The sequence below is a fragment of the Peromyscus californicus genome, unplaced genomic scaffold (genome assembly GCF_007827085.1).
Source record: "Peromyscus californicus insignis strain IS unplaced genomic scaffold, ASM782708v3 Scaffold_16__1_contigs__length_79575227, whole genome shotgun sequence".
NCBI lineage: Eukaryota > Metazoa > Chordata > Mammalia > Rodentia > Cricetidae > Peromyscus > Peromyscus californicus.
In genome coordinates, this window is record NW_026294458.1 from 79,303,486 (window position 1) to 79,327,001 (window position 23,516).

Genomic DNA, 23,516 nt, shown 5'->3' on the forward strand with positions numbered 1-23,516 from the left:
AAAATGGGTGTGTTGTGGCTGGCCAAGGCATCTGTCCAAAATAAAAAGGTCACATACAGAAAACAAGTACATGAGGGGTCTTACCCTCCCAGAAGCTCAGGAAGATCACACACACACACACACACACACACACACACACACACACACACACACACACACACCACATTCCCATAGGTGAGCACAGGTCAGGTGCAGTTAAGAGCCACCTAGGGGCTCCAAAGACAAGGCCCCACCCTTCCTACACTCAGAGCCATTAACCAATGGAGGGTGACTACTCTGGGAGTGAAGAGCAGAAGGTCTGCCTACCTGCTTGGACAGCCCACTTGACCTCAGAGAACAGCACTTGGTCACATCACTGTCAACCATTTCTTCAGAAAGTTTGTCATACAGAATACTAACTCTTCCTCCTACTCCCTTCTCACTTTCTGCCTGTGCACTTGACTCTATGGACCGTATCCAGAACCTCACTTAATAACTCTTATTGTATTTGTTCTTTTATATCTCGACTTAGCAAAAGGTCTTCACAAACCTTGAAGGATATGTCAGTATTTCCCTTCATTTATGAGGCCAAGTAATATTCTATGTCCATACAGATGTATTCACATAGCTTGAACCACTTTTCCCTTTTGTCTATGGTGAATGACATAATTCTGAGTAGGATGTACAAACACTATTCACCCAAAGGATTTGGTTGAACATTCCCCCATAGATGGACTAATAGGAATGCATTTCATCTACCCACTTTTGGAGGTTGCTTTTTTGGCAATATGAAGACCTTTAAAGCCGGACTGCTGTAATGTCTGCACCTCTGTCCCTCCTCAGCTGCCAGGCCAGCCCTTGGCTTTACCTCAGACTTGGTAGTTTCAGAAAACAACAAACACAAGCTGCCCACCTCCCAAGAAGTACAGCCCTTATCTGTCATGGACAGAGACAATGCTAGCTATTGGAGCAAGCACTTCCCAATGAGGTGCCAGGAAGGTTGGGCCCTCTGCTCTATAAGCCTCAGTTTCCACCCTGTAAAAGTAGCCACAGGCTTGCTTATCTCCCTTTGGTCCTTGCCAACTGCATGGACTGTGCCAGCTTCTATATTCCAATGTCTGCCACAGGCTTCAGTTCTTTCTGCTACTGTAGTATCTTCCAGAAAGTTCTCTGGACTCACCAAGAGGGTAGCATTGGCATGTGACATCTATACTAACAAGGGTTATGGGGATGAGACTTTCCTTGGGTTGATGGCATAGCTCCACAGTAATCAATGTGGGAGTATATGGCCAACAGAATATCTTGGACCCACGTAGTCCACCCCAACCTGGCAACTTGAGTGTGCACCTGGGTAGTTGGAAGAGTAACCAAGGCCCCTGCAGCATCTGTCATTCATGACTGTGAGAAAAGAAAGCAAACTATTTATCCATCCAAGGAAGAGTAATAAATAAGTCTGATTCTATCAGACCCCGACCCTAATGACAGCCAAGCAAGTGGGATAAACAAGCCTGACTTATTCAGACCCTGACCTGTGACAGCTAAGGAAACAAAGCTATAATCAATCAGATGAATCTCCAGTTCCATGAAGAGAAATCTTGGTACTAAAGTATGCATAGTAAGTTGACAGGCGTTAATAAACACAAACAATCCTTGCTGTGAAGGTGACAAAGGATGTGTAGGAGTGAGGGATAGTAGTACTCCCTTCCCAATCTGAGCTTCCTTCCAAGCTGTCTGCTAAATGTGCCCTGCACATTTAACTTAAAAATAAAATGGGTATAGATCTGAAAATGCTGGTCTTTCACATGCAGGGGTAAGGAATACACAGAAGGCTGGGAAGGAAGAAAGTAGCCTAACTTCAGGTGGTCACCACTGTGGGTGGGAAACAAGGACAGAGGACAGGACTGTCATCTATGTCACAGCCTAGAAAATATGTTCTCTTCACAGAGACACTTGCATACCATACTGTTTCTACAACAGTATTCACTATAGCTAAGTCATGAAACAACTTAAATGTCCAACAACAGAGGAATGCATAAAGAAAAAGTGGTTTAGATAAACATGGAATTCCTTTCAGTCATTAAGAAGAATAAAGCCGTATCATTTATGGGGAAGTGGATACAAATGGAAAGAATCTCACTAAACCAGACTCAGAAGAACAAATATTGCCTGTTTCTCTAATTTGTGGTTCCTAGATTTTATATAGATACACAAAGTCACATATGTATAATATGACATACAAGCATAAGCTAAACTATTAGAACAGTGGGGACCAAGGTAGCAGGCAGGGTAGAGAGTCTTATCTTTTAAGAAAAATTTGTTTTACTTATGTGTATGTGTTTCATGAATCCTAAATGGTCTTATAATAAAAAACCAGAGCCGGATATTGGGGTAAATACTGCAAAATTAGAGAAAACAAGCCACAGTCATTTCTCACCTTGACAACTACTCAGCCAATCCTGTCTCCATGAATCCTCAGACTGAATGCCTCTGAGTCCTCAGTCAAAAGCTCTCTAGTTCCCTTCTCCTCATGCCTTATATGCCTTTCTCTGCCCAGCCATTTCACTTCCTATTCACTTCAACCTTCCTAGCACTGGGATTAATGGCATGTGTGCTTCCCAAATACTGGTAGCAAACGAATGAGATCTCAAGTGCTGGGATTAAAGGTGTGTGTTACCACGGCCTGGCTCTGTTTCTTCTAGACTGGATTAATCTTGTGTAGTCTAGGGTAGCCTTGAACTCACAGAGATTCAGATGGATCTCTGCCTCTGCCTCCTGAGTGCTAGGATTAAAGGTGTGTGCCACCATTGCCTGACCTCCCTGGCTAACTCTGTGGCTAGCCCTGTCCTCTGATCTTCAGACAAGCTTTATTTCCAAGATGACAAAAATATATCACCACGTGCGTGCAGATAGCCTTGGAGTCCAGAAGAGGGTGTCAGATCCCTTGGAGCTAGAGTTACAGGAGGTTGTAAGCTGCTCAGTGTGGGTGCTAGGAATCAAACTTTGGCCCTCTGGCAGAGCAGCAAGCACTCTCAACTGCTGAGCCATCTCTCTAGCCCAAATCTATATTCTTTTTATGTGTACAGAAGTATACTTTGAAGAGTTGTAATGAATGGCACTGACGTGGGGGGGGGGGGTCCCTTTTCCTCTTACAGCAAGACTTTCTCATCTGATGGCCATGGGAACCACAGTGGCAGGGATGTCCCACTACCCATGTGGGGAAGGTCTTTAAGTTTGGAAGATAAGCTGAATATTAGGCAAATGAGGTATTTTTAATATGGGGGCACATTTAGGGCCCAAGGATATAAAATGCATATTAATAATAATAATAATCATTAATAATAAGATAGTAAATACAAGGTGGTAATGTGAATACAGCAGGCCAAAGTTAATCTTTGATTTTTGATATTTCTTGAACTCAGTATTGAGATTTCTTTAGACTTTCTGGTCAGTCTCATGTGTGCATCTGGCTTGTAAACTCTGAGCAATAGGACTAATTCTATACCACATCTCACTGGCTCAGAAACTGCCTCGCACGGTTGACTTCACATACATACACTCACCAGCTTTACTGAGAGGCCATAAATTCGGCCTTTTAGGCTATGCATTCAAATGCTTTCAACACATTTGTAGTTGGGCAGCTATCACCAGCAACAAACCCCCTGCTTCTTGGGAACCACTCCAGTGCCCACCAGGCCCTTCCCCACCCAGGTCCTGGCATCTCTAGCCTTGTTCTACTATATCTATATATTAGATCTATTAGATCTATAGTTTATCTGTTTGGGGCATTTCAGATAATGGAATCACACAACACAGATGTTTCATGTGGCATGATGTTTGTTGTTTTTTTGAGACAAGGTCTTGTGTAACCCAGTTTGGTTTGGAACTCACTATGTAGCTGAGGATGACCTTGAGCTTCTGATCTTCCTGCCCCTACCTTCAGAGTATTAGGATTACAGGTATGCACCACCATACCTAATTTATATGCAAGAGATCAAACGCAGGGCTTCATGCATGCTAGGCAATCATGTTCCCTATTGAGCTACCTCTCTAGCCCCCAGTACCATGTTTTCCAGGTTCACAGATGGTATGCACACATGTGTTTGTATTTCTGTCCCTCTCAATGCTGATTGATATTCTCTTATGTGCAGACTTTTTTAAACATCCATTTATCCAACAATAGGCTGACCACTTCTCCCCAGAATAATGGTTCTATATTTTCAGTAATTCTGAAGCAAAGCACTTGGCTTAGCTCCAGATTGGCATTCACTCAGCATGCAGGGGAAAATAGCACAGCTCAAACACCCAGCTCACCTTCTCCTGGGCCGACTTGACCACACTAGAGACATCTCCAACTGTTAGCTGCAAGGACTGTGGCTGTGGCTTCTGCTGGAAAGAGAGATGCAGTGGGCCCTGGAAGAGAAAGGTTGTGAGGAGAAATTCATAAATGTAGCCTGGGTTTTATTTATTTCTAAATACAAATTGCTACAAAACAAACCAACAAACAAACAAAAAACACCTGTAACAGAACATCCTAGCAATGGTTAAATCAGTAGGTTTATACCCCCGAGAACCTGCCAGTGTTGGACTTGACAAGCACTTGACAAGCAGGATCCTGTGAGGAGGGAAGGATGGACAGGGCAACTGACTCAAAGTGAAGCATCATGTTGAGCCCCAAGATTCAGGATGGGAGAGAAGTGCAGCTTAGGGCAGGCTGTGGGTACATCTTGCCTTCTTTGTTGTGTCTCTTCCTTACGAAGGAAGTGCTCTTCTCTGGATGAAGGGAATTACCTCTCCTGCTTTATGAGGTTATAGAGGCATTGCTACTTGAGGTACCATCTCCCTTCTCCTCTTCCACTGCTGGGCAGAAACCCAGGACCTGGCATCTTTCTGGGATGTGAAATGACACAGAAGGCTGCTGGCTGGAAAGGAGCCTGTCTGGTGGCTGTGTCCTCAGTCTCTGCCTCACAGTCCTCCAGAGGTGCCTAACTCCCAAGCCACTGGAACTCCATGCATTCTCCAGTGGACACTGTGTCTCTCTTGTTTTTCTTTTATTTCTTTTTTTGGTGTGTATGTTTATTATGTATGTATGTAAACATTTGTGTGTGTGAGTGCATGCACATGCCTGTCACAGTCTGAATGTGGAGGTCAGAGGAAAATGTTGGGTGTCAGTCTTCACCTTGGTTCATCCTTGTTTGAGCAGTCTACATGCACCAGGCTAGCTGCCAATCAACTTCCAGATATTTTCCTGCCTCTGATCTCTCCATGTGAGCTCCAAGATTATAAAGACACATTCTACCACACATGACTTTTACATGGGTTCTGGGGATTCAAACTCAGATCCTCATACTTGTGCAGCAAGTGGTTTTACCTATTTAGCTAACCTCTCTTTTTTTTCTGGGGTGGAGGAGTCTTACAAGTTAAAAATTTCCAAATGAGGGCTGGGGATACTGCTCAGCTGGTGAAGTTCTTATCTAACATACATGAAGCTTTAGATTCAATTGGCATGGTGCTCTATCTCTGAAATCCTAGCACATGAGAGGTGGAGGCAGAAAGATCCAAAGTTCAAGGCCATTCTTGGCTACATATTGAATTTGATGGCAGCCTGGGTGACACAAGACCCTGTTGTTTGTTTTTGTTTCTTGTTTGTTCTTTAAATCTCCAAATGGTATATATATAAAATCAATGTGACTATAAGGCAGTAAAATTGATTCTTTAAAAAGTAAATATGGGCTTATACAGCAAGCCAAGGACTATCCTCTTAAAATGAGTTCTCTGGAAAGTCCCAGCTTATATACCAAGATATTCTTAGAGTGAAACCTTCTTTAACTTTTCCTGCCAGATAGTCTTTCTTGTCTAAAGTTCTGACTGAGTGTCAAGAAGCTGCTGCCTTATGTGTGTCCTGTAAGTGAGGACTCCATGGCAGTGAGCTAGTTACCTATATGGGTATGAGCAAAGATAGGAGAGAGAACTGGCATATAATGGGACCAGAGGTGCTTGGGCAGGCCTAGCACAGAAGAGTAGTGACATAACTCTCTCTATATATTTCTTAAGAATTCTCAGAGATCAAAGTCAACCATAAAACACATAGTTCATTTTTATTTAGGATTTAGAACCTCACCCTGTGCTAACAGCACCCACCTCACTCCTTAAACATCATGAGAGGTGGTAAAATCTACATTGAGGGAGGGATGAAGTCACCATCTTTAGGCTATACTGGCAGAGTCTGGGACCGGAGCTGGCTTTGGTGGCAGCAGCTGGCTAAGGACCCTATGAACTTGCTGAAGTCACTGCACTATGAGCTGACCATATGTGGCACAGAGGCCAGTGCCAAGCAGGTAGGTGCCATCAGCAGAGTGCTCAGATGCTGAGGTAAGCCAGCAGAACAGAGCACCCCAGAAAAGCCTGGAAGCACAGGGCTGCCTTCTTTCCACCGGACAGACTATGTCCCAGAGCCACAGCAGGGCAGGTAGGGTGGACACTCCTTCTTATGGTGCCTTCTGGACAAAACCTTGGAAAGACCTTTAATGACCAGGCATGCATGCTCTTACAAAGGACATACAATGCAAGTTAAAATAAGGATGGAGGAGACTACCTTTCTACTTCTAATCCACCTGCCCCTGTGGACTCAGGAGTAAAGTGAGACCACAGCTTTCAACCAATTCCTGCACTGCTGATGTTCTGCCCAAGGCTAGCAACACCAGTCCACAGCCATCTGCCCTGACTAAAGGAAGACTCTGAATACACACGAGAAAACTCTCATGTAAGAACTGCCAGAAAAACACATATTTACACACACCCCATTACAAACACACATATACACACAACAAACAAACAAACAAAACCTGAGAAGTAATGTGGGTGACCCTTAGACCCTGACCCATTTTACAGAGCTTCTGTGATTAAAACTGTGGCTCTGAGTAATGAGGGGGAAAAAAAATTCAGAACAGACCAACTGAAGTAGAAGCTCAGCCACAGGACCTCAAGTGGAAAACTCCACACCGTGAACCTTTGTTTCAAGCACAGGATTGTGCTTGAGAAAAACCTGTGTCAAGTTACTTTCAGTATGTGCTGGCCCGGACACCATGCACACTCCTTAAGGTGTACATGAAACAGAAAAGAAGTTCATATTAGGCTCAGGTCCCATCCCTGAGATATCTAATTATGCATATGCAAATATTTCAGAATCAGACATCAAGAACACTTCTGGCCCAAGAATTTCAGATAGGAATGTTGCATGTAGTAACAGTAACAACCCAAGGCACTGGGAAGGTGGGGTTAATTTTAATATTTAGTGCACTTGAAGAAGTCCTCCATGTGAATTCTGGGGGTTGAACTCTGGGCATCATGCTTGGCAGTAAGCATCCTCACTCCGAGCCTTCTCTCCAACTTGATTTTTTTCCTTAGTATTTTATTTTCTTATGTATATTTTTAGTGTAGGAGAGGGCATGTGCATGACTTAGCATGCATGTGGAGGTCAAAGGACAATTTGAGAGGGTTCTCTTCCACCAAGTGGGGTCTAATGATTGAACTCCAGTCATCAGGCTTAGCTACAGACACCTTTAAACCAAGATGTGAAAGAAACTAGACAGAAAAACAAACACTCACAAGGAAGCCTAGCATGACACATGAACTATATAACCACTCAAAGTGGGTAGGAGGATAGATATTAAGAACATTCAGAAGACCATCCTGACTGTGCACAGAGCCTGTAATCCAGCACATGTGTTTCTACAGGGTTAGCAATGTGTGAGTTACCAATGTGATCAAATAACTAACCAAGCAAAAAAACTAAAAGTGAAGAAGAGACTGATGTCTCAGTTGGTAAAGCTCTTGCTGTGCAAATTGAACACCTGAACTGCATCCCTAGTGCCTAAGCAAAACAGTCAGGTGTATTGACACTTGCTCGTAATCCTAATAGGGGAGGTTGCGCTGGCAGACACAGGAGGTTACTGGAGGCTAACAGTCAATGAGTTCTAGGCCAATGAGAGATCCTCTCTCAAAAAACAAGGTAGATGGCACCTGAGAAATGGCAGCTGAGATTTTCCTTTGGCACAGGCAAACATACACATGAGGGTGGGGACACGTACATACACACAACAGAAGAAAGAAGACTAAGATGAACCCTGCTGTTGAACTAAAAAGCAGAGTACTGATATGCATTCGTGGTTTAGAAGTCAAATACTGATAGACATGAAAACACACATTTTCATGCCCACAGTTATGCTGAAGCTCTGTCCACTGGAAGGGTCTAGAACACCGAGAGCTAAGTAGTGGTATGCATACATCCTTTTCCAAATAAATGGAACTGAAGTTTCTCAGAGAAGTGGTTTGATCCAGGGTCAGAGGAGGAGGAAATACAAGGAGAGCAACACACACACATACAAACACACAACACACACACATGCATGCACACGCACACACATACATGGCCTTATGGGACCATAAAGCAAGAAAAGAAACACAAGTGTGGGCTGATGAAGAACACAGCTGGCTAGAGAAACACACAGCAGCAATTTAGGCAGCAAAGTAATATAATGAATGGGACAGGGTTAGGACCCACAGAATAATTTAAAGAACAAACAAAACACAAGTCTACAGTGATATACAACCAGCTAAATATACGTGGAGGAGTGACCATTCCCTCTCTCAGCAGAGGTCCAGTTAATAACATAAAGGAGGAAATAGCAAATCACCATTAAGGAAGCTCTATGTAGGTAGTTGTTGCTGGTAAGTCACACTGAGGGACACTAAATTGAGAACAGAAACATCCAAGGATACATCTCCCAAGACATGGTAACTGCAGCCACATGTGGAGCCATCTCACAGGACCCACATTCCTAGTAGCAAGTTACACCAATACCGTGACCTCCTCAATACTGAACAGTCATGGAGTACTGTTTCTTGTAGCATGAATCTTAGAGAGTCTTATTAATAAAATCAAACCCGGGGCCAGTTTTGGGGTGAAATGCTGGATGGTCAGAGAGACAGAACAAGCCACAGCTATCTCACCTTACCAATTCCTCAGCTGGTCCTGTTTCCTCAGACTAGAAGCCTCTGAGTCCTCATCCAGAATGAATCTCAGCTGAACTGTGTTGCTCCAAAGCCTGAAAGCTTAACCAGCCAAATGCTTAACCAGCCAAATGCTTCCAGTTTCTGGTCCTCACACCTTATAAACCTTTCTGCTTTCTACCACCACTCCCTGGGATTAAAGGCTTGCTTTCTGGGATTAAAGGCGTGAGTCACCATGCCTGGCTGTTTCCAATGCGGCCTTGAACTCACAGAGATCCAGAGGGATTTCTGTCTCTGGAATGCTAGGATTAAAGGCGTGTGCTAACATTTTCTAGCCTAAGTATCTTGTGGCTTTTCTGTTCTCTGACCCCAGATAAGTTTATTAAGGTACACAATATTTTGGGGAACACAATACCACCACAGTTTCTGTATGTACAGCCTCAACTCAACAGCAGGGAAAAGCAGACCCGAGGGGGCCTTGAGCAATAAGATGATGTACAGAGAAAGCTGACGAGATTGAGAAATGCTTTATTTTTTTATTAAAGGGATTGTGATAATGTTAATGTCTTGTATTGTTACAATGTTAATTTCACTGTTTTTAGTTGTAGCTACAGTAGTTCCAGCTGGTAATGTAACTGTGCCCAGGTTAACACCTTGTTCTATACAATGTTAATTTTATTGCTTGGTGTAGTTACACTGTTAACCCCTTGTTAAGTTATAACAACCCTATACCAACAGTAATTCTGCTCTAATCATTGAGTGATAGTTATGGGAGGCTGGGTGAGGAACACATAGAAACTCAATTATTTTTCCAACTTTTCTGCAAATTCAAAAAGTAAATCAAATAGTTTTCAAAGGAGAGTTTACAAAAGAGCAGCCCTGGCTCATGATAGGCATTGCTCACAGCTTTATACAGGCTCACAGATCTCTATGGCATTCCCTTCTGCAGAAATAGAGAGAGATCAGACTTACCCAAGATCACATAGCTAGTGAGTATAGAGTTGGGATTCAAACTCCAGCAGTGGCTCACACATATCTTCCACACGGTTAAAGAACCCTCTTCCCTTCTCAGCCACCAGAAGTGAGTTGGAGTTAGCTTTGGCTAACTCTGGTTGGTCTGGATAAGACCAACCACCACTCTTTCCTGAATTCCTGTCTTGTTGGGAGCACAGCTGAGTACAAAGATCAGCTCCATTGGCACTTGTCCTGGGCTTCACACTGGTGATCTGCACAGTCACAGGCTAGCTTCCTTTCACATTTCTTTTCTTCAGAATGATAAAACAGAGCACATTAAACACCATGTTGTTCTTTTTGGGGCCTGTTGACTCTCACGTTTGAGGCCTGCATCCAGACATCATGGTGTACATGGCCACTATCTTCTCCTTCTACCAGGCCTATCATTTACACCACTCAGGCACAGGGCTTGTTTCCAGCCACTTCTGAGCTGAGCATGAAGTCCACCTCTGTGTGGACAGAACCGAGCTCTGCCTTAGCTCACAATGCAGAGATCAGATGGAGCCACAAGTGACGAAGAGGAGGAACAAGTGCAGACTGCTGAGTGTGTGGAGTAGGACAGCATCCTTACAGAAGGGGAAGAGTCAGGCATTTCTGAGATTTCAAGAAGTTAAATAAGGAGAAAGGGGATACATACTATAAGGAATTCTGGGGTGCCAAGTGCGAAGGCCCTTGTACTGGGATGAAGCCTGAGTGTTTGAGAGAGAGAGAGAGAGAGAGAGAGAGAGAGAGAGAGAGAGAGAGAGAGAGAGAGAGAGAAAGAGAGAGAGAGAGAGAGAGATGGGGGCATGGTAGAGTTCACAGAGCTGCCCCAAGCCCATTTTCCTTTTCAGTGGGGGGAACAAGCTGACCCAGGGCCCTTACGTGGAATGGCTGTCAGAGTCTCACTACTAGCCTTCCTGTGCACAGCTTCTGCCACTGGTTTTTGTAAGCACAACTGAAAGTCATTAGGTGATGGGAAGATTGCAGTTACTGGCCACTATTTACATGCAAGTTGCAGAGTCTCAGAGAAATCAGTGCTATTCAGAACATGTTCTAAGTTCACACTGACTCCCCATCCTCTAAAGACTGTAAACTGCCCAGCAGTCTTAGTCACTTGTGTTAGAGCATTCCTCTGAAGAAATCCTGGTTTGAAGGATTACAGAAATGAACAGATCTGAGAATATTCCTAATCTAGGGTCATTGCCAGTTGAGAGCAGGGAGGAAACGCCAGAGAAACCCATAACACCAGCAGCAAAACATGGGCTCTGAGACCAGCACGTGCTCCACAGAGCATCACAGTGGAAGGGAAGCCCTGCAGCCACATGTGAAGCTACATGCTACCAGCATGACGGCATCCCAAGCCAGGGCTGTGGAAACAGCAACCTTAGGTAATCTTGGTTGGTGTAGGGGTATGGGCCATCATGGTGTAACTGATTATTACCACAACCAAAGTGTTCATGTGACTGTAGGCCAGTCACAGGGTGACCCTGAGCAACTACCTTCAGACAATACAATACTTTCTGGGTTCTCTGGCTCTCAGTTACAGAAATCCAGCCCCATCAAGGGGCACGATTTTTTGTAATGTCAAACTCGGTGGAGAAGTGAGAGTTAACACTAAAACCACCATCTGGGACGTGTTGCTGGGCACAGCAAAACTGACTGACAGATGGCTTAGAGACAGGTGTGCACAGTGTCTTCTCACCCACGGGGAGGAAAGTATCTCCTGTTCTCTACTCTTCAGCTAACCCAAGCCTTGTGAATGTGGCACTGTGATGGAGAAGCAGGCAAGGATATTTCTAATGATTCTGTAATTCCCACACACTGGAAGACAGCTGACCAGCTTCTGGGACAATGATGGCTTCTCCTCTTTCCCACCCAACTAATCACCCTATAAACTACTTCTGGAGTGATGGTTGGAACTCACACAGCTATACTTATAAGAGCACAAAGAAGCCACCATGAGTCACAGCTTAGTTCTTGGATCACAGGGATTCAGCTACATCACTCAGGCCCTCCTCACTGGACCTCATTCAGGAGAAACACTTGGGGCTCAGGGATAACTTTGCTTCCCACAGGGCGTGGCTGTAGCTGAGACAGGAATATGAAGAAGCCAGTCCAGGCTCTAGGCTGAGCTTGACCTCTCAGCTCTCAGGCTTCAGCTCCTCACTTTTAGAGAGAGAAAGGGTTGGGCAGAAAATTTGAGAGTTTCTTTTCATTTTAAAACAACTATGGGGCTAGGAAGGTAGCTCAGTAAGCAAAGTGCTTGCTGTGTAAGCATGAGGATCTGAGTTTGATTCCCAGAACCCAGGAAACTAAATTAGGTGTGGAGGAGGAGCATGGCTGTAATCCCAGCACTGTGGAGGTGGAGACTGTAGAGGCAGAAACAGGTGGATTGTTGGGGCTTGCTGACCAGCCAGTCTAACCAATCAGTGATCTCCAAGCTAATCATAGACCCTGTCTCAAAATACAAAGTGAATAGTGTCCTTGAGTTTGTCTTCTAGTCACCACATGTACACACACAAGTGCATGTGCACCTACACACACATCACAAACACACACACACACACACACACACACACACACACACACACACACAGATACAAACCTAGGGTAAAATCTAGAATGGGACAGGTTACTGTTCCTTCCCACTGGGTAGAAAATTTCCCTTTTCATGGAAGATGCTTAATATGATCAAATACTACTAGTGTCTCTCCATTCCACTCCACCAGTGACAGACCAAGTATTGGTTGACTTCCAAGTATTAGCTGCGTCCCTGGTTAGGGCAAAAGGATTTCAGGAGAGAGTGGGGGCAGGGGACCTCTAAGCTATGGCTGTCTAAGCCTAAAGCAGTCTGAGAATGTCAGCCCTAATCAGGGATTAGTGGCATTCGAAGTTGGGGGAGGCAGGGAGAAACTCCAGCAGGCTTGGCCGCTAGGGTCAGGCTCTCACTAGTATAAATGCCAGCATCTGTTCCCTGCATATCATCACTGTAACAACAGCAAAGGCCCAAGACACTGGTGGTAGAGAGGCAAATTACTGACTTCCTCTCTGCTGCAAAAACCTCCATTTGAATTCAGTCAGAGAGCATTCCCAGGCATCTGCCAAGCAAGTACAACAAAAACCATGGCAAGAGATACTCCAACACCAATTCCTGTGCAAAAGTGCACATAAAGCCCCTGCAGGAACCACCAGTTACTTTGAGCTTAAACCCAGTACAGTACTGGCACTTTCAGGCAGGAGCTCTCGGGATAAACGGCTGAATTTGGTAAAGAGCAGAGCACAGACAGAACCATGCAAACAAACTCATGTCTTTCGAGCCCCTGCATGCCCTCCCCAACAACAAAGGCCAGGGTTACAGGTGAGAGGCTTTAACCTGCCAATAATTCCATGGAATTCACTTGCCCAACCAAGACCAGTGCTAAGGAGGGGCTTCCTCTTTCTGGCCAACCCTCCAGGCAAAAGGATCCCTGGGAGCATATCTAGAGTGATCATATCTTAGGAAATCAACCAAGAAATGACAGGAAATAAAACATCCAAAATTCACAGAAGGGAGGGTCACTGACTCTGGGCCACTAGTGTCCACCTCCTACAGATCATTAACCTGCATACCCAATAGCACCCTACAGAGAAAGAGAACAAGACTGGTCTCAGCTCAGGCAACTCTGTTTTCTCCTTGCTGAGACCAGGCTTCTGACACCAGATCAAATAGGGGTCAGTGACAGCAGCTTCATGGTGGGATAGTGTTTACACCTACATATGAGGACACGTAGCTTGTGTGCTGACCCTGGGTAAAGGTCCAGCTCTGATGACTGGGCACCTATTCTAGGTATCAAGACAGATGTCAACTGAGCTTGTAGCCTTTGCATCCAAAAATCTTTTTCCAAGAGTCCAGAGCAAAGTCTCTTGTACTGTTGGATTTGTGCTAATTTATACTTACAGCTTTTTTCTTTCTTTCTTTCTTCCTTCCTTTTCTTTCTTTTCTTTCCTTCCTTCCTTCCTTCTTTCTTTTTTTCTTTCTTTCTGTTCCATGGCCACATGTGCCAAGCTCATGGCACAAAAACCAGGCTCAGGGCCCACTGTGGAATATTCTGAAAGTGGTTAGGTTCAGCCATGACAATGACTGAACATTGTGGTAGTCACTGTGTCCAAGGCTGGTGGTGTGGGGCTTCTCTACTGGGATGCACAGCAGGTATGAGTGCCTGTGTACCAGAAGTCAAGGGACAGATACAGTGCTGACAGGTGCCAGCTCTGTCCCACAAAGCTCCTAATTCCCCTGTGGAATGCCTCCAAATTGTAGACGCCAGGAACTTGTCTTTACACTAACATCTCTTAAAAGTAAAAATAAGACAGCAAGCAATTAATAACGAAAGAAACAACCTCAGGAGTGTGAGGCACAGAGCTGGATAATAAGCCCAAGGTGTGAGGTCAGTACATTTGTGTCCATATCCTGGCCCTGACACCAAAGGCTATGAAACTCTAACCTTCCAGACATCAGTTTCCCCAGTTGTATGATGATGAGGATGTCATGCTGATTTCCAAGTGACATAAGCACTTACAGACCCCAGGGCCACATCTGGCAAGCAGTGATACCTCAAAAAATGGACATTCTTCTGTGATATACTCAGAAATGCAAAACTTTTAGCATTGAGAAGCTCTAGGCAGAGGGCAACAGATTTGAAATGGAAGCATATTTGTATCACAGCTATCCACAGTTATCGGGTTCAAAATCAATAAATGTCCACCCAGAGTCCACTAGAGACCAGCTGGGTGGGCTCAGGTTCTCTGAGCGGTTCTCCCACAGACAGCCTACTCCAGGGAGCCAAGGATGTTAGGTGTGTGAAACAGTCATGTTGTTGATTTCCCACCGCAGGTGCAGCACTCTCCCTGGTCCTAACTTCAAGGATGGAATGCCTTGCCTCTGTAGGCTTACGGTGGCGGGTCAGGGGCTGTGGTGGCCTCCAATCGACAGGGCTCTTTCTGATAGCCCCCTCACCCTCAAACACCACGCCTTCCTAGGAACTCACCCCTCTCCTTTCGGCCTCGTAGTTCAGGGCGGTCACCCAGGCCGTTTGCCACTGGCTCCCCCAGCTATCCAGTGTCAGTATCCAGGACAGGAGCGTGTCTGACTCCCGGCGCCTTCGCTCGTCCGGCTCCACCCGCCGCCGGGGCGGGGGTCGCGCCCTGGCCAGCGCCCATTGCGCCAAGTACAGGCCCACCGTGCCCAGGGCCGCGACGAAGAGCGACACCAGGATGAGCCACTGTACCTCGCCGAGCCACGAGCCCATGCTGACGGCGCATACCCGGCGTGCGCGCCCCGACTTCCCCAGCAGCCTTGGCCCTGGGGCTCGGAGCGGGCGGGTGGCGACTCAGGACATCCGCCGGGGCTCAGGGACGCGGGGTCCGGGGCCTGAGAGGCCGAGGCCGCGGGGAGGGCGGCGGGGACTGGTCTGCGCGCCTAATAGAGCGCTGTGCACCTAGGACTGGAACACGGGACAGAGGCGGCCTGTCCCTCACGCGCGTCTGGGAAGTGCGGGACCAGGCGCTTCCTCTTGGGTCCCAACCCCGGGCGTCCGGCCCGCCGCCCCGCAGTAACCGCAGGAGGACGGGCCTGGGGGCGGGCAGAAGCGGAGGCTCCCTTCACAGCTCCGCCCCCTTAAAGGCCCCGAGGGCCCCGCACAGCTTAAGCGCTCAAGGTTTCTCCCACCACAATCCTGAGTGGTGACAAGATGGTGACCTCGTTAGGGTGCTGCGTTTGGCGCAATGGACCCCAAAGGCTACGGCCGGGCGCCCTCACTGGGTTCTGTGTGCTCGCGCGCGTTGGTAAGAGATGCCCCACTGAAGTGAGAATTTCAAGACTTTCCCTACCACCAGGGCTGGGTTTCGAGGCTAGCCGCAGCTAGCTGTAACCCTAAAGTAGGCTCATGGGCCGCCTTATGGGGATGACGCCTGTGCTAATGCAAGATCTTGGAATGTGCTTGTCAAACCCAGGCCCTAGTTCAGGATGTGGATGGATCATTGACATTTTTGAAGCGCGCGCAAGTGTACATGTGCGATATGGTGGGATGTGTATCTGGCAGTGTGTGTATGGTGGTGAGATGTGTATGTGCCTTGTGTCTGTGTTTTGTGAATTTGTGACACACTTCTGCATGCTCACCTTGAGAAAGGAATGTTTAGGAAAGTTGTCAGAAACAGAGTAGCCAGATTCTCCAAGACCTGACACAGTCTTATCTCTTAACATGGTTCAGCTGTGTTTTTTGCAGCTACTTCAAAGGAATTTGACATCAAGTTGGGCTAGGTGGACCTACCATTCAGCCTTCTCTTACAATGTAGGAGTCTGCAAGCCAAAACATCAGGGGAGATTTGGGCCAAGAATCAGTGTCCCCTCCAACCCCTATCTTTGAGGAGAAAGATTGGGTGGCAGTTGGACAGAGGGATTTCCTAGTCAGGACATAGGATTAAAAACAGCCCTAGCCACCTCTTGTAAATTACCATAGGCTGATGAGCACTGATAGTCCACAGGCTAGAGGCTCAGACCTGCTCCTCTTTTCCCTCTTTACATCTGGTATTTTGAGAAAAAATAAAGGAAATCTGTTTTTGTTTGAAGAAAGGATCAGTTATTTTCTGACCTATAGCTATATCTATGCAGTTGAGTGATGTGGGTCTTACCAGGCACCTGAAAGTCTAGACTATATCTTTCTGTGCCCAAGTCCACCTGTGTTCATGTGAGTTCACATGTATGCTGGCTGCTACTGTGTGGGTGGTGATGAGGAGCTCATCCATCCTGTGTGACTGGTGCAACCAGTCTCATTCCTCCATTGACATGCCTCTGGGGCTGCTCACGCCACTGACACAGCTACAGGCTTGTAACACCTGCAAACTGACCACCACCCCTAGTCTGGAACGCATCATATTTCCATATGTGTCTGCAAAGAGATTGTTGACATGCAGATATGAAGGGTGTCAATATTTGCTTCTAGAAGCAAATTGTGGGGGAAATAATGACACTGACTTATGGGACAATGCAGGTGATCAAAACATGCTTGCAACAGAGCAGAAACACCCTGTAGGTTCATGAAGAGATCAGGCCCTTCTAGTTTCTGCTCCCAGTGGATGACCCAATGGCTCTGGGCTACTCACTTTTCTGGCAAAAGCGGCACACACCTTCCTCATCATGACATTCCTCATGGACTTGGGAAGCAGACTATAGTTCTCCTGTGAGGAGCACCACCTCACAAGAGTGGATTTTAATAGGTTTAGTTCTCAGTCACATTTGTCTGTGGCTGTTTGTGGGGTTTAACCACTGTGGTGTGTGTGTGTGTGTGTGTGTGTGTGTGTGTGTGTGTGTGTGTGTGTGTGTGTCTGTGTAATATGCCCATGTGTATTTAAGGTACATGCACCCATGCACAGCAGCAAAGGCTGGAGAAGGATACCAGGTGTCCCACTCCACTTTCAGCCTTACTCCCTTGAGATAGGATCTCTTTACTGTCTCTGGAGCTAGGTTGGTGACCAGCAAGCCCCAGCACTCCTCTATCTCTGCCCCCTTCCCACCAGCACTGGTGTTACAGTCAGGCATGCACCCACATCTGGCTTTTTACATTGGTTCAAGGGATTTAAACTCAGGTCCTACACAGCAAGTACTCTTACCCACTGATCCATCTCCCTAGTCCAGGTTTAAACACTCTTCAACTCAAAACTGTGACTCTGAGTTTCTATGAATATGTGGGGTAGGAGTCTGTACATGGAGGAGGATCCTAGGTGTTCTGGCTGCTGTCCCCAAGTCTGCTCTCCCCTTTGGTAGTTAGTGGGTGATGAAATATCTCCCAGCTGCCTAGCCTGAGCTTCAAGCATTTTACATCAATTCACAGGAGCCACCAGGAGCATCTGCCTACCTAGAGGACTTCTGAAGGCATCACTCTAAACTTGAACCAGATCTTCCTGCATTAGTGGGCTGGATATAGTAGCAGAGTGGAGGAAAGCAGAGAACCCATGTTCTGAATTCCTCTCCAGCATGCGTCCAAGAGCTAGCCTCCAGAGCCTGAAGCAAAAGACCCCACTGTTCCAATTTTCATTTCAGACATGCTCATTTCTGAGATGCTCATCATCCAGTCAAGAGTTGCCTGTTGAATGTTTTATGCTGACTCACCCTGTTTCAGGGCAATTTCCTCATCTGTATGTCAAGGTTGAACATATTTTACCATCTTACCAATCAAGTCCAGAAGATACGATGATGCTATATTTTCAGAAATTAATAAACATATCTAGTATTATAAGTTTTGTGTCTGTATACAGTTATCCTTATTCATGTGAGAAATTATTCATTATTGTTGAACAGATATTTTGTGGGGTTTTTCTTAGACAGTCTCATTTAACCCAGACTGACCTATAACTAGCCATGTAGCTTAAGATAATTCTGAACTCCTGATCCTTTTGCCTCTACCTCCAAAGTGCTGGGATTATAGATGTATACCACCATGCCCAGCTTTATGTGATACTAAGTGATAGAACCTTGGTTCTCATGCATGTTAGGTAAGCACTCTACCACCTGAGCTACATCTCCAATTCACTTAAAGGTTTATAAACATACAAAGAATTGGGACTTTTATTAAATTTCCAATATAATTATCTTAAATGTCTGAACAAAAGGAAAAAGGGGTTCCAGGAACTCTCCAGTTTGTCTCTTCTCCTGGAAGTGGTTGTTGGGATTATCAAGTTGTGCCCAGCACCCTGGCAGATAACAGTTGGGGTGGGCTATGATGGTTGCCTCCCAGGCCAGTTAAACCAGCAGGGCCCATACTCTGATGCCCTTGTCACCCCAAGAATTCCCTTCCAGCTGATTTAGTGGTGCAATACCCAGGGCTATGCTGGGGGAGTGACCAGAGAGTGTGGGAAGACATTTGGCTCAGTATCATGGCTCCATCCACTTTAGACCAGTTTCCTGTCATGCCTGTAGAGCCCAAGCAAGGAGCCAATGAACCAGGAAAGGTACACACATGCAGGCGCACACACACACACACACACACACACACACACACACACAGTCCTCCTGTCAGAGCTAGTCCCAGTTGAAACATCCCTTACTTTCATCATGTCACTTTCTGAGCTTGTGGCTCAGTACTTTTTCCTGTAGCCTTCCTTGGGGGTAACAACTGTCCCCAGCACTTTCAGTAAGAAAAAAGGGAGCCTCTATGAGTAGAGAGCATCCAGCCAGCTCCCTTCAGTGTGGCCAACAGCAACAGTATTATTGTGAAGCAGGACCCCTTCTGACAGGGATGGCACTCCAAGACCCAAAGATACACCAGCTAGGTGAGACATCTGGTAGGCACTCATGAAGGTCACCTCAGCTGCCATCAGATCCTTCCCAAGACACTGGGCTTTTATGGACTCACTTTTTGCTCCTGGCAATACTGGAAGGAAAACATCATCCCATTTTAAAAATGAAACTTAGTTCAGAGAGGAGGAACTTGTCCAAGGCCACATAAAGAAAATGGCTGAACTAATGTTTAACCCCTTTGAGTTCTTTGTGATCATACATAGCCTCCTGTCCTACTTTATAAAGACAGAGGCAAGCAACTTTTGTACTTAAAGTTTCAAAAGCTGGAAGTAAAGGAGTCCCCTTTCTCTTGATCACAGGTAGAAACTTGCCTAAAGGAAACATGTGGGCTTTTAAAGCTAAGAGATCAGTCATTTAGGAACCCACTCAAGGAACAGTATAGAGTATCTGCAGGTCTCAAGCCTGTTGTGGGAAATCCCTAAATGAATCCAGTCCCAGCACCTCTGTGGAGATGATCAGGCAATCACATGATCATCTTGAGCGGACAGCATCCTAGTGCAAACACCCATCAAACAACAGGACATGCCCTCAGCCCCCACCTAGGTGATGTCTGCTGATGAGCCTGAGTCACAGAAACATTGAGGAGGTGTTATCAGGAGCTGAGCAGGGCCACATGCTCTGGGCAGACTGAGGAATCGCCCATGATTCTGTTGAAGCTGAACATGGTTGGGTGACAGCCTGCCCCTGTCAGGTAGCTTGAGTAAACTTCCTACAGGATTTCTCATGAGCAATTGCTTGTGAGATTGGATGAGATCACCTGTAAGAGTAAAAAGCAAGAAACCAACATGCTGAGATAATTCTCTAGAACTTTCTCTTTACTGTGGGTTTTCCCAACTCCAAGGAGTACTGGCCCCTCCTGTGCATGCACATCTGATGTCTTATGACAGAAGCTGGCCTGGAAACTGACACCAAGCTGGGTTCACCATTAAAAGTGGAGTTTGTAGGGGCTGAACTACAAACTAGAGCCAGTGAGACCCATGGCAAAGGGTAAACTGAGGAACAGAGATATTAATGCATAGCCAATAGATGTGGTGATGTATTGTGTCCCCTAATATATTGTGCACCCTAATAAAGTTTATCTGAGGATCAGAGGAAAAAGTCAACCACTATAGTAAACATAGAGGTCAGGCAATGGCAGCACACACCTTTAATCCTATCACTTGGGAGGCATCTGGATCTCTGTGAGTTCAAGGCCACACTGGGAACAGAGCCAGGCAGTGGTGGCACTTGCCTTTAATCCCAGCATTAACCATAGAGGTTTGGAGGTCTGTACAGATAGACAGGAAGTGATGTAGCTGGGCGGAGAGAGGAAGTGAGATGCAGAACAGAAAGGCATATAGGCATGGGTATATGGGAAGTAGGTTTCTTTTTGGCTGAGGATCTCCAAGTGGTAAAACATGGCTGGCTTCTTTCTGCTTTTCTGATCTCTCAGATTTTTACCCCAATATCTGGCTCCAGTTTTTTGTTAATAAGACCGTTTAGCAATTTGCCTTACAAACAGATATTCCTCCCTTCATGCACCCTTGATGGACTTCATGTAAAGGCCCCATTAGATGTAGTCCAGGGTCCTTGCTTGCTGGGAAAGGTCTTGAGGGTCAGCTTCTCAGAGCCCACTAGATCTGCCTCTGTGGCCCAGCTCCATGGCTATTCCAGGGCTGATGCTGTGATCATACTATGCTAGGACTGTAGATGGGCATGCTTGTATCTTTCCACAATATCAGACTTTATTTAATATCAATATTTTAATTAATATTTAATTAATAATTACATTTAAATAAGTTTAGTATTTAATAACAAAATTTAGTGTTTCAATAGTGGCAATTTGCCAGATAATCGCATCTACCTTGGTATTCTGGCCCAGGCAGATGCAGGTCCTTTTACCTAATTTTAATTACTAATATTAACTCTTATATCATACAGTCTACAGTAAACATACCTTCAATCTCCATATATGTCGTTTATATAATGGATACAAGTTAAAGAGACTATAGCAGAGTTCAAAAGTAGATTGATAGAAATGTTAATAAAATTTGTTATAGATAAGATAATGGGCATGAACCCAGACCAGCTGCAAGCAAGCTGTTAGTTTAGAGAGGTCTTCTGAGAGTTAAGTTTGAGAGCAAGGCTCAGGGTGGAATTCAGATAGCTGTTAGGTGAAAGAGCAGAACAGACAGAGCAGTAAGCAGTGGGTTCATATCCAAATCAAGTGAACAAATGGATGGGCAGGCAGTCAAGTATGCTATATCAAGAACTGGGGCCAGAGCTAACTGAAGTTCCAAGGAGAGTCAAGAGTTTCCTGTCTGTCTGTCTGTCTGTCTGTCCCTGGCACACAGTGGGTATCAGCTTGGTGGGGTCATGTCATCCTGCTGTTAGGTGTCCATCTTTGTATGGGGTCCAGTCAAGGGAGTTACACTCTTTTTCTGTCTGGCATGTCTGTAAGTTCTTGGGCCTGGTTTTCTTGATGTGATTCTGATATACTCCCCCATGTCCCTACAGTCTTAACTCATTCCAATATATAATCTGGACTCACTTTCTGTAGGGTACAGCCTAATATCAGCGGCTGACCTTACAATAAGACCTTGACTGGATTTATTAAGCAAGCCTAATGGCTCTGTTAGAATGGAGTCAACCCCACAAGACTAGACAACCAACTTGGGGCATGGGGCAGCATCTCTTGCCAGGGAATAGTGTATATTCCTTATAATTGATGTTTGTCCTGAGTTCTGGCCTAATTTTTTCTTTATTTGTTTTTTTTTTTTTTTTTTTTTTTTCTCGAGACAGGGTTTCTTTGTGTAGCTTTGTGCCTTTCCTGGAACTCGCTTTATAGACCAGGCTGGCCTTGAACTCACAGAGATCCGCCTGCCTCTGCCTCCCGAGTGCTGGGATTAAAGGCATGCGCCACCACCGCCCGGTTTCTTTATATGTTTTTTAAAGCCTATTTGAATATAGAAACAATCCAAAGAGAAAGTATTCTCTTTAAGAGTTAAGGGATACCAGGTGTAGTGGTGAACATCTTTCATCCTAGCACTGGGGAGTCAGAGGCAGGAAAACTGTTGCAAGTTCAAGGCCAGCCAGAGCTCTCTAGTGAGACTGTCAAACAACAACAAACAAGAACAACATCAGAAAGAGCTGTGGTGGTACAGCTTATGTTATGTTACATAATGATGATCCCCAATAGGACAATTAGACAAATTGCTGGCCCAGAAAATACTAAGCACCTGTTTGATGGCACTTTGCAATTACCCTACCCCCAGTCAGAAGCATGAAGCACCACTGCACTAGGGAGAGGGTGGAGGCTTAGGATACTTAATCAAAGCAAGAGTCTGGAGCTGGGTCATGCTTGAAGCCAGTCTGTTTCTCCCTGTGCAGCAGAGACAGCAGCCCCTGAGGCACAGGCACACAGATGACCCATAACACCTCATCTTCCTGGATGTTGATGGGCATCTCCAGGGCGGGGTGTGACCACACATGTGAGTTCTGGAGTCAAAGGCCATCTCCTGCAGCATCATTCTGCACAGAGGCATGTGCCCTCTGGAATGTGCCCAGGGGAAGGAAGAGCTTTACTGAGCAGTCACCACCTCCAGGTCCTCAGGTCTTCAAGCCATCCCAAGTTTCTCTTACTGAGTCTGCTGGACTCTCCAGAAGTCAGGAGTCACAGAGACAGGAAGACGGTGTCAGGGGTAAAGTGGTCCAGTCTTCTGTCCCCAGGCTCTTCCTCTAGGCTGCAGAAACACCAGGCATCAGGAAGGAGGTAGCTGAGGGTCACAAAGGGAGAGGAGGAAATTGTCCTCTGTCCTAGCTATGAAAGCCTACTTCTAAGCAGAATTAAGGGCTGCATTTCTTTTTATTTTCCCTCCATTGTTTGTACTCTAGATCTGTATGTCCAGAAGGAAGAGCCAGTATAATCTGGGGTGAGCTATACTCCCACCCACCTGTGGAGGGGCTTGGAATTCAGCCATTATCCTCTGACTAAGTCCCAGGGCTTTCCAAGGAACAGGAAATAAGCAAGCAGCTGGGAGCTTGTGCTCTCATTGCTGTGAAACAGGCACAATACTTACTTGTCACTAAGGAGCAAGTGTGTAAAGCCACAGAGGAGCAGATAGTACCAAGACCCTACCCCCAACAGACCCTTCCAGAAAAGTAAGAGAAAGGATGCTGTGGGGACTTAGGTCATAGTCGAGAGTACTAACTCTGGTGTCAC

General features: G+C 45.8%; 1 protein-coding gene and 1 long non-coding RNA gene across 3 annotated transcripts in view; one reads left to right on the forward strand and one right to left on the reverse strand.

Moving 5' to 3' along the window:
* C2cd2 (C2 calcium dependent domain containing 2) overlaps positions 1–15,547 on the reverse strand; it is a 74,960-nt gene extending 59,413 nt beyond the window's left edge. For both annotated transcript variants that reach the window (XM_052741346.1, XM_052741347.1), the window contains exons 1-2: positions 15,009–15,547; positions 4,291–4,389 (exon numbers count right to left, since the gene is read on the reverse strand). In XM_052741346.1, the coding sequence (XP_052597306.1) occupies positions 4,291–4,389; positions 15,009–15,269 (360 nt within the window). In that variant the 5' untranslated portion in view covers positions 15,270–15,547. The remainder of the gene's footprint in view (positions 1–4,290; positions 4,390–15,008) is intronic.
* Positions 15,548–15,642: 95 nt separating this feature from the next.
* LOC128112308 (uncharacterized) lies at positions 15,643–18,258 on the forward strand. Its single transcript, XR_008218937.1, has 2 exons — positions 15,643–15,804; positions 17,850–18,258. It is a non-coding gene; the product is annotated as an uncharacterized LOC128112308 (long non-coding RNA).
* Positions 18,259–23,516: the final 5,258 nt, after the last annotated feature.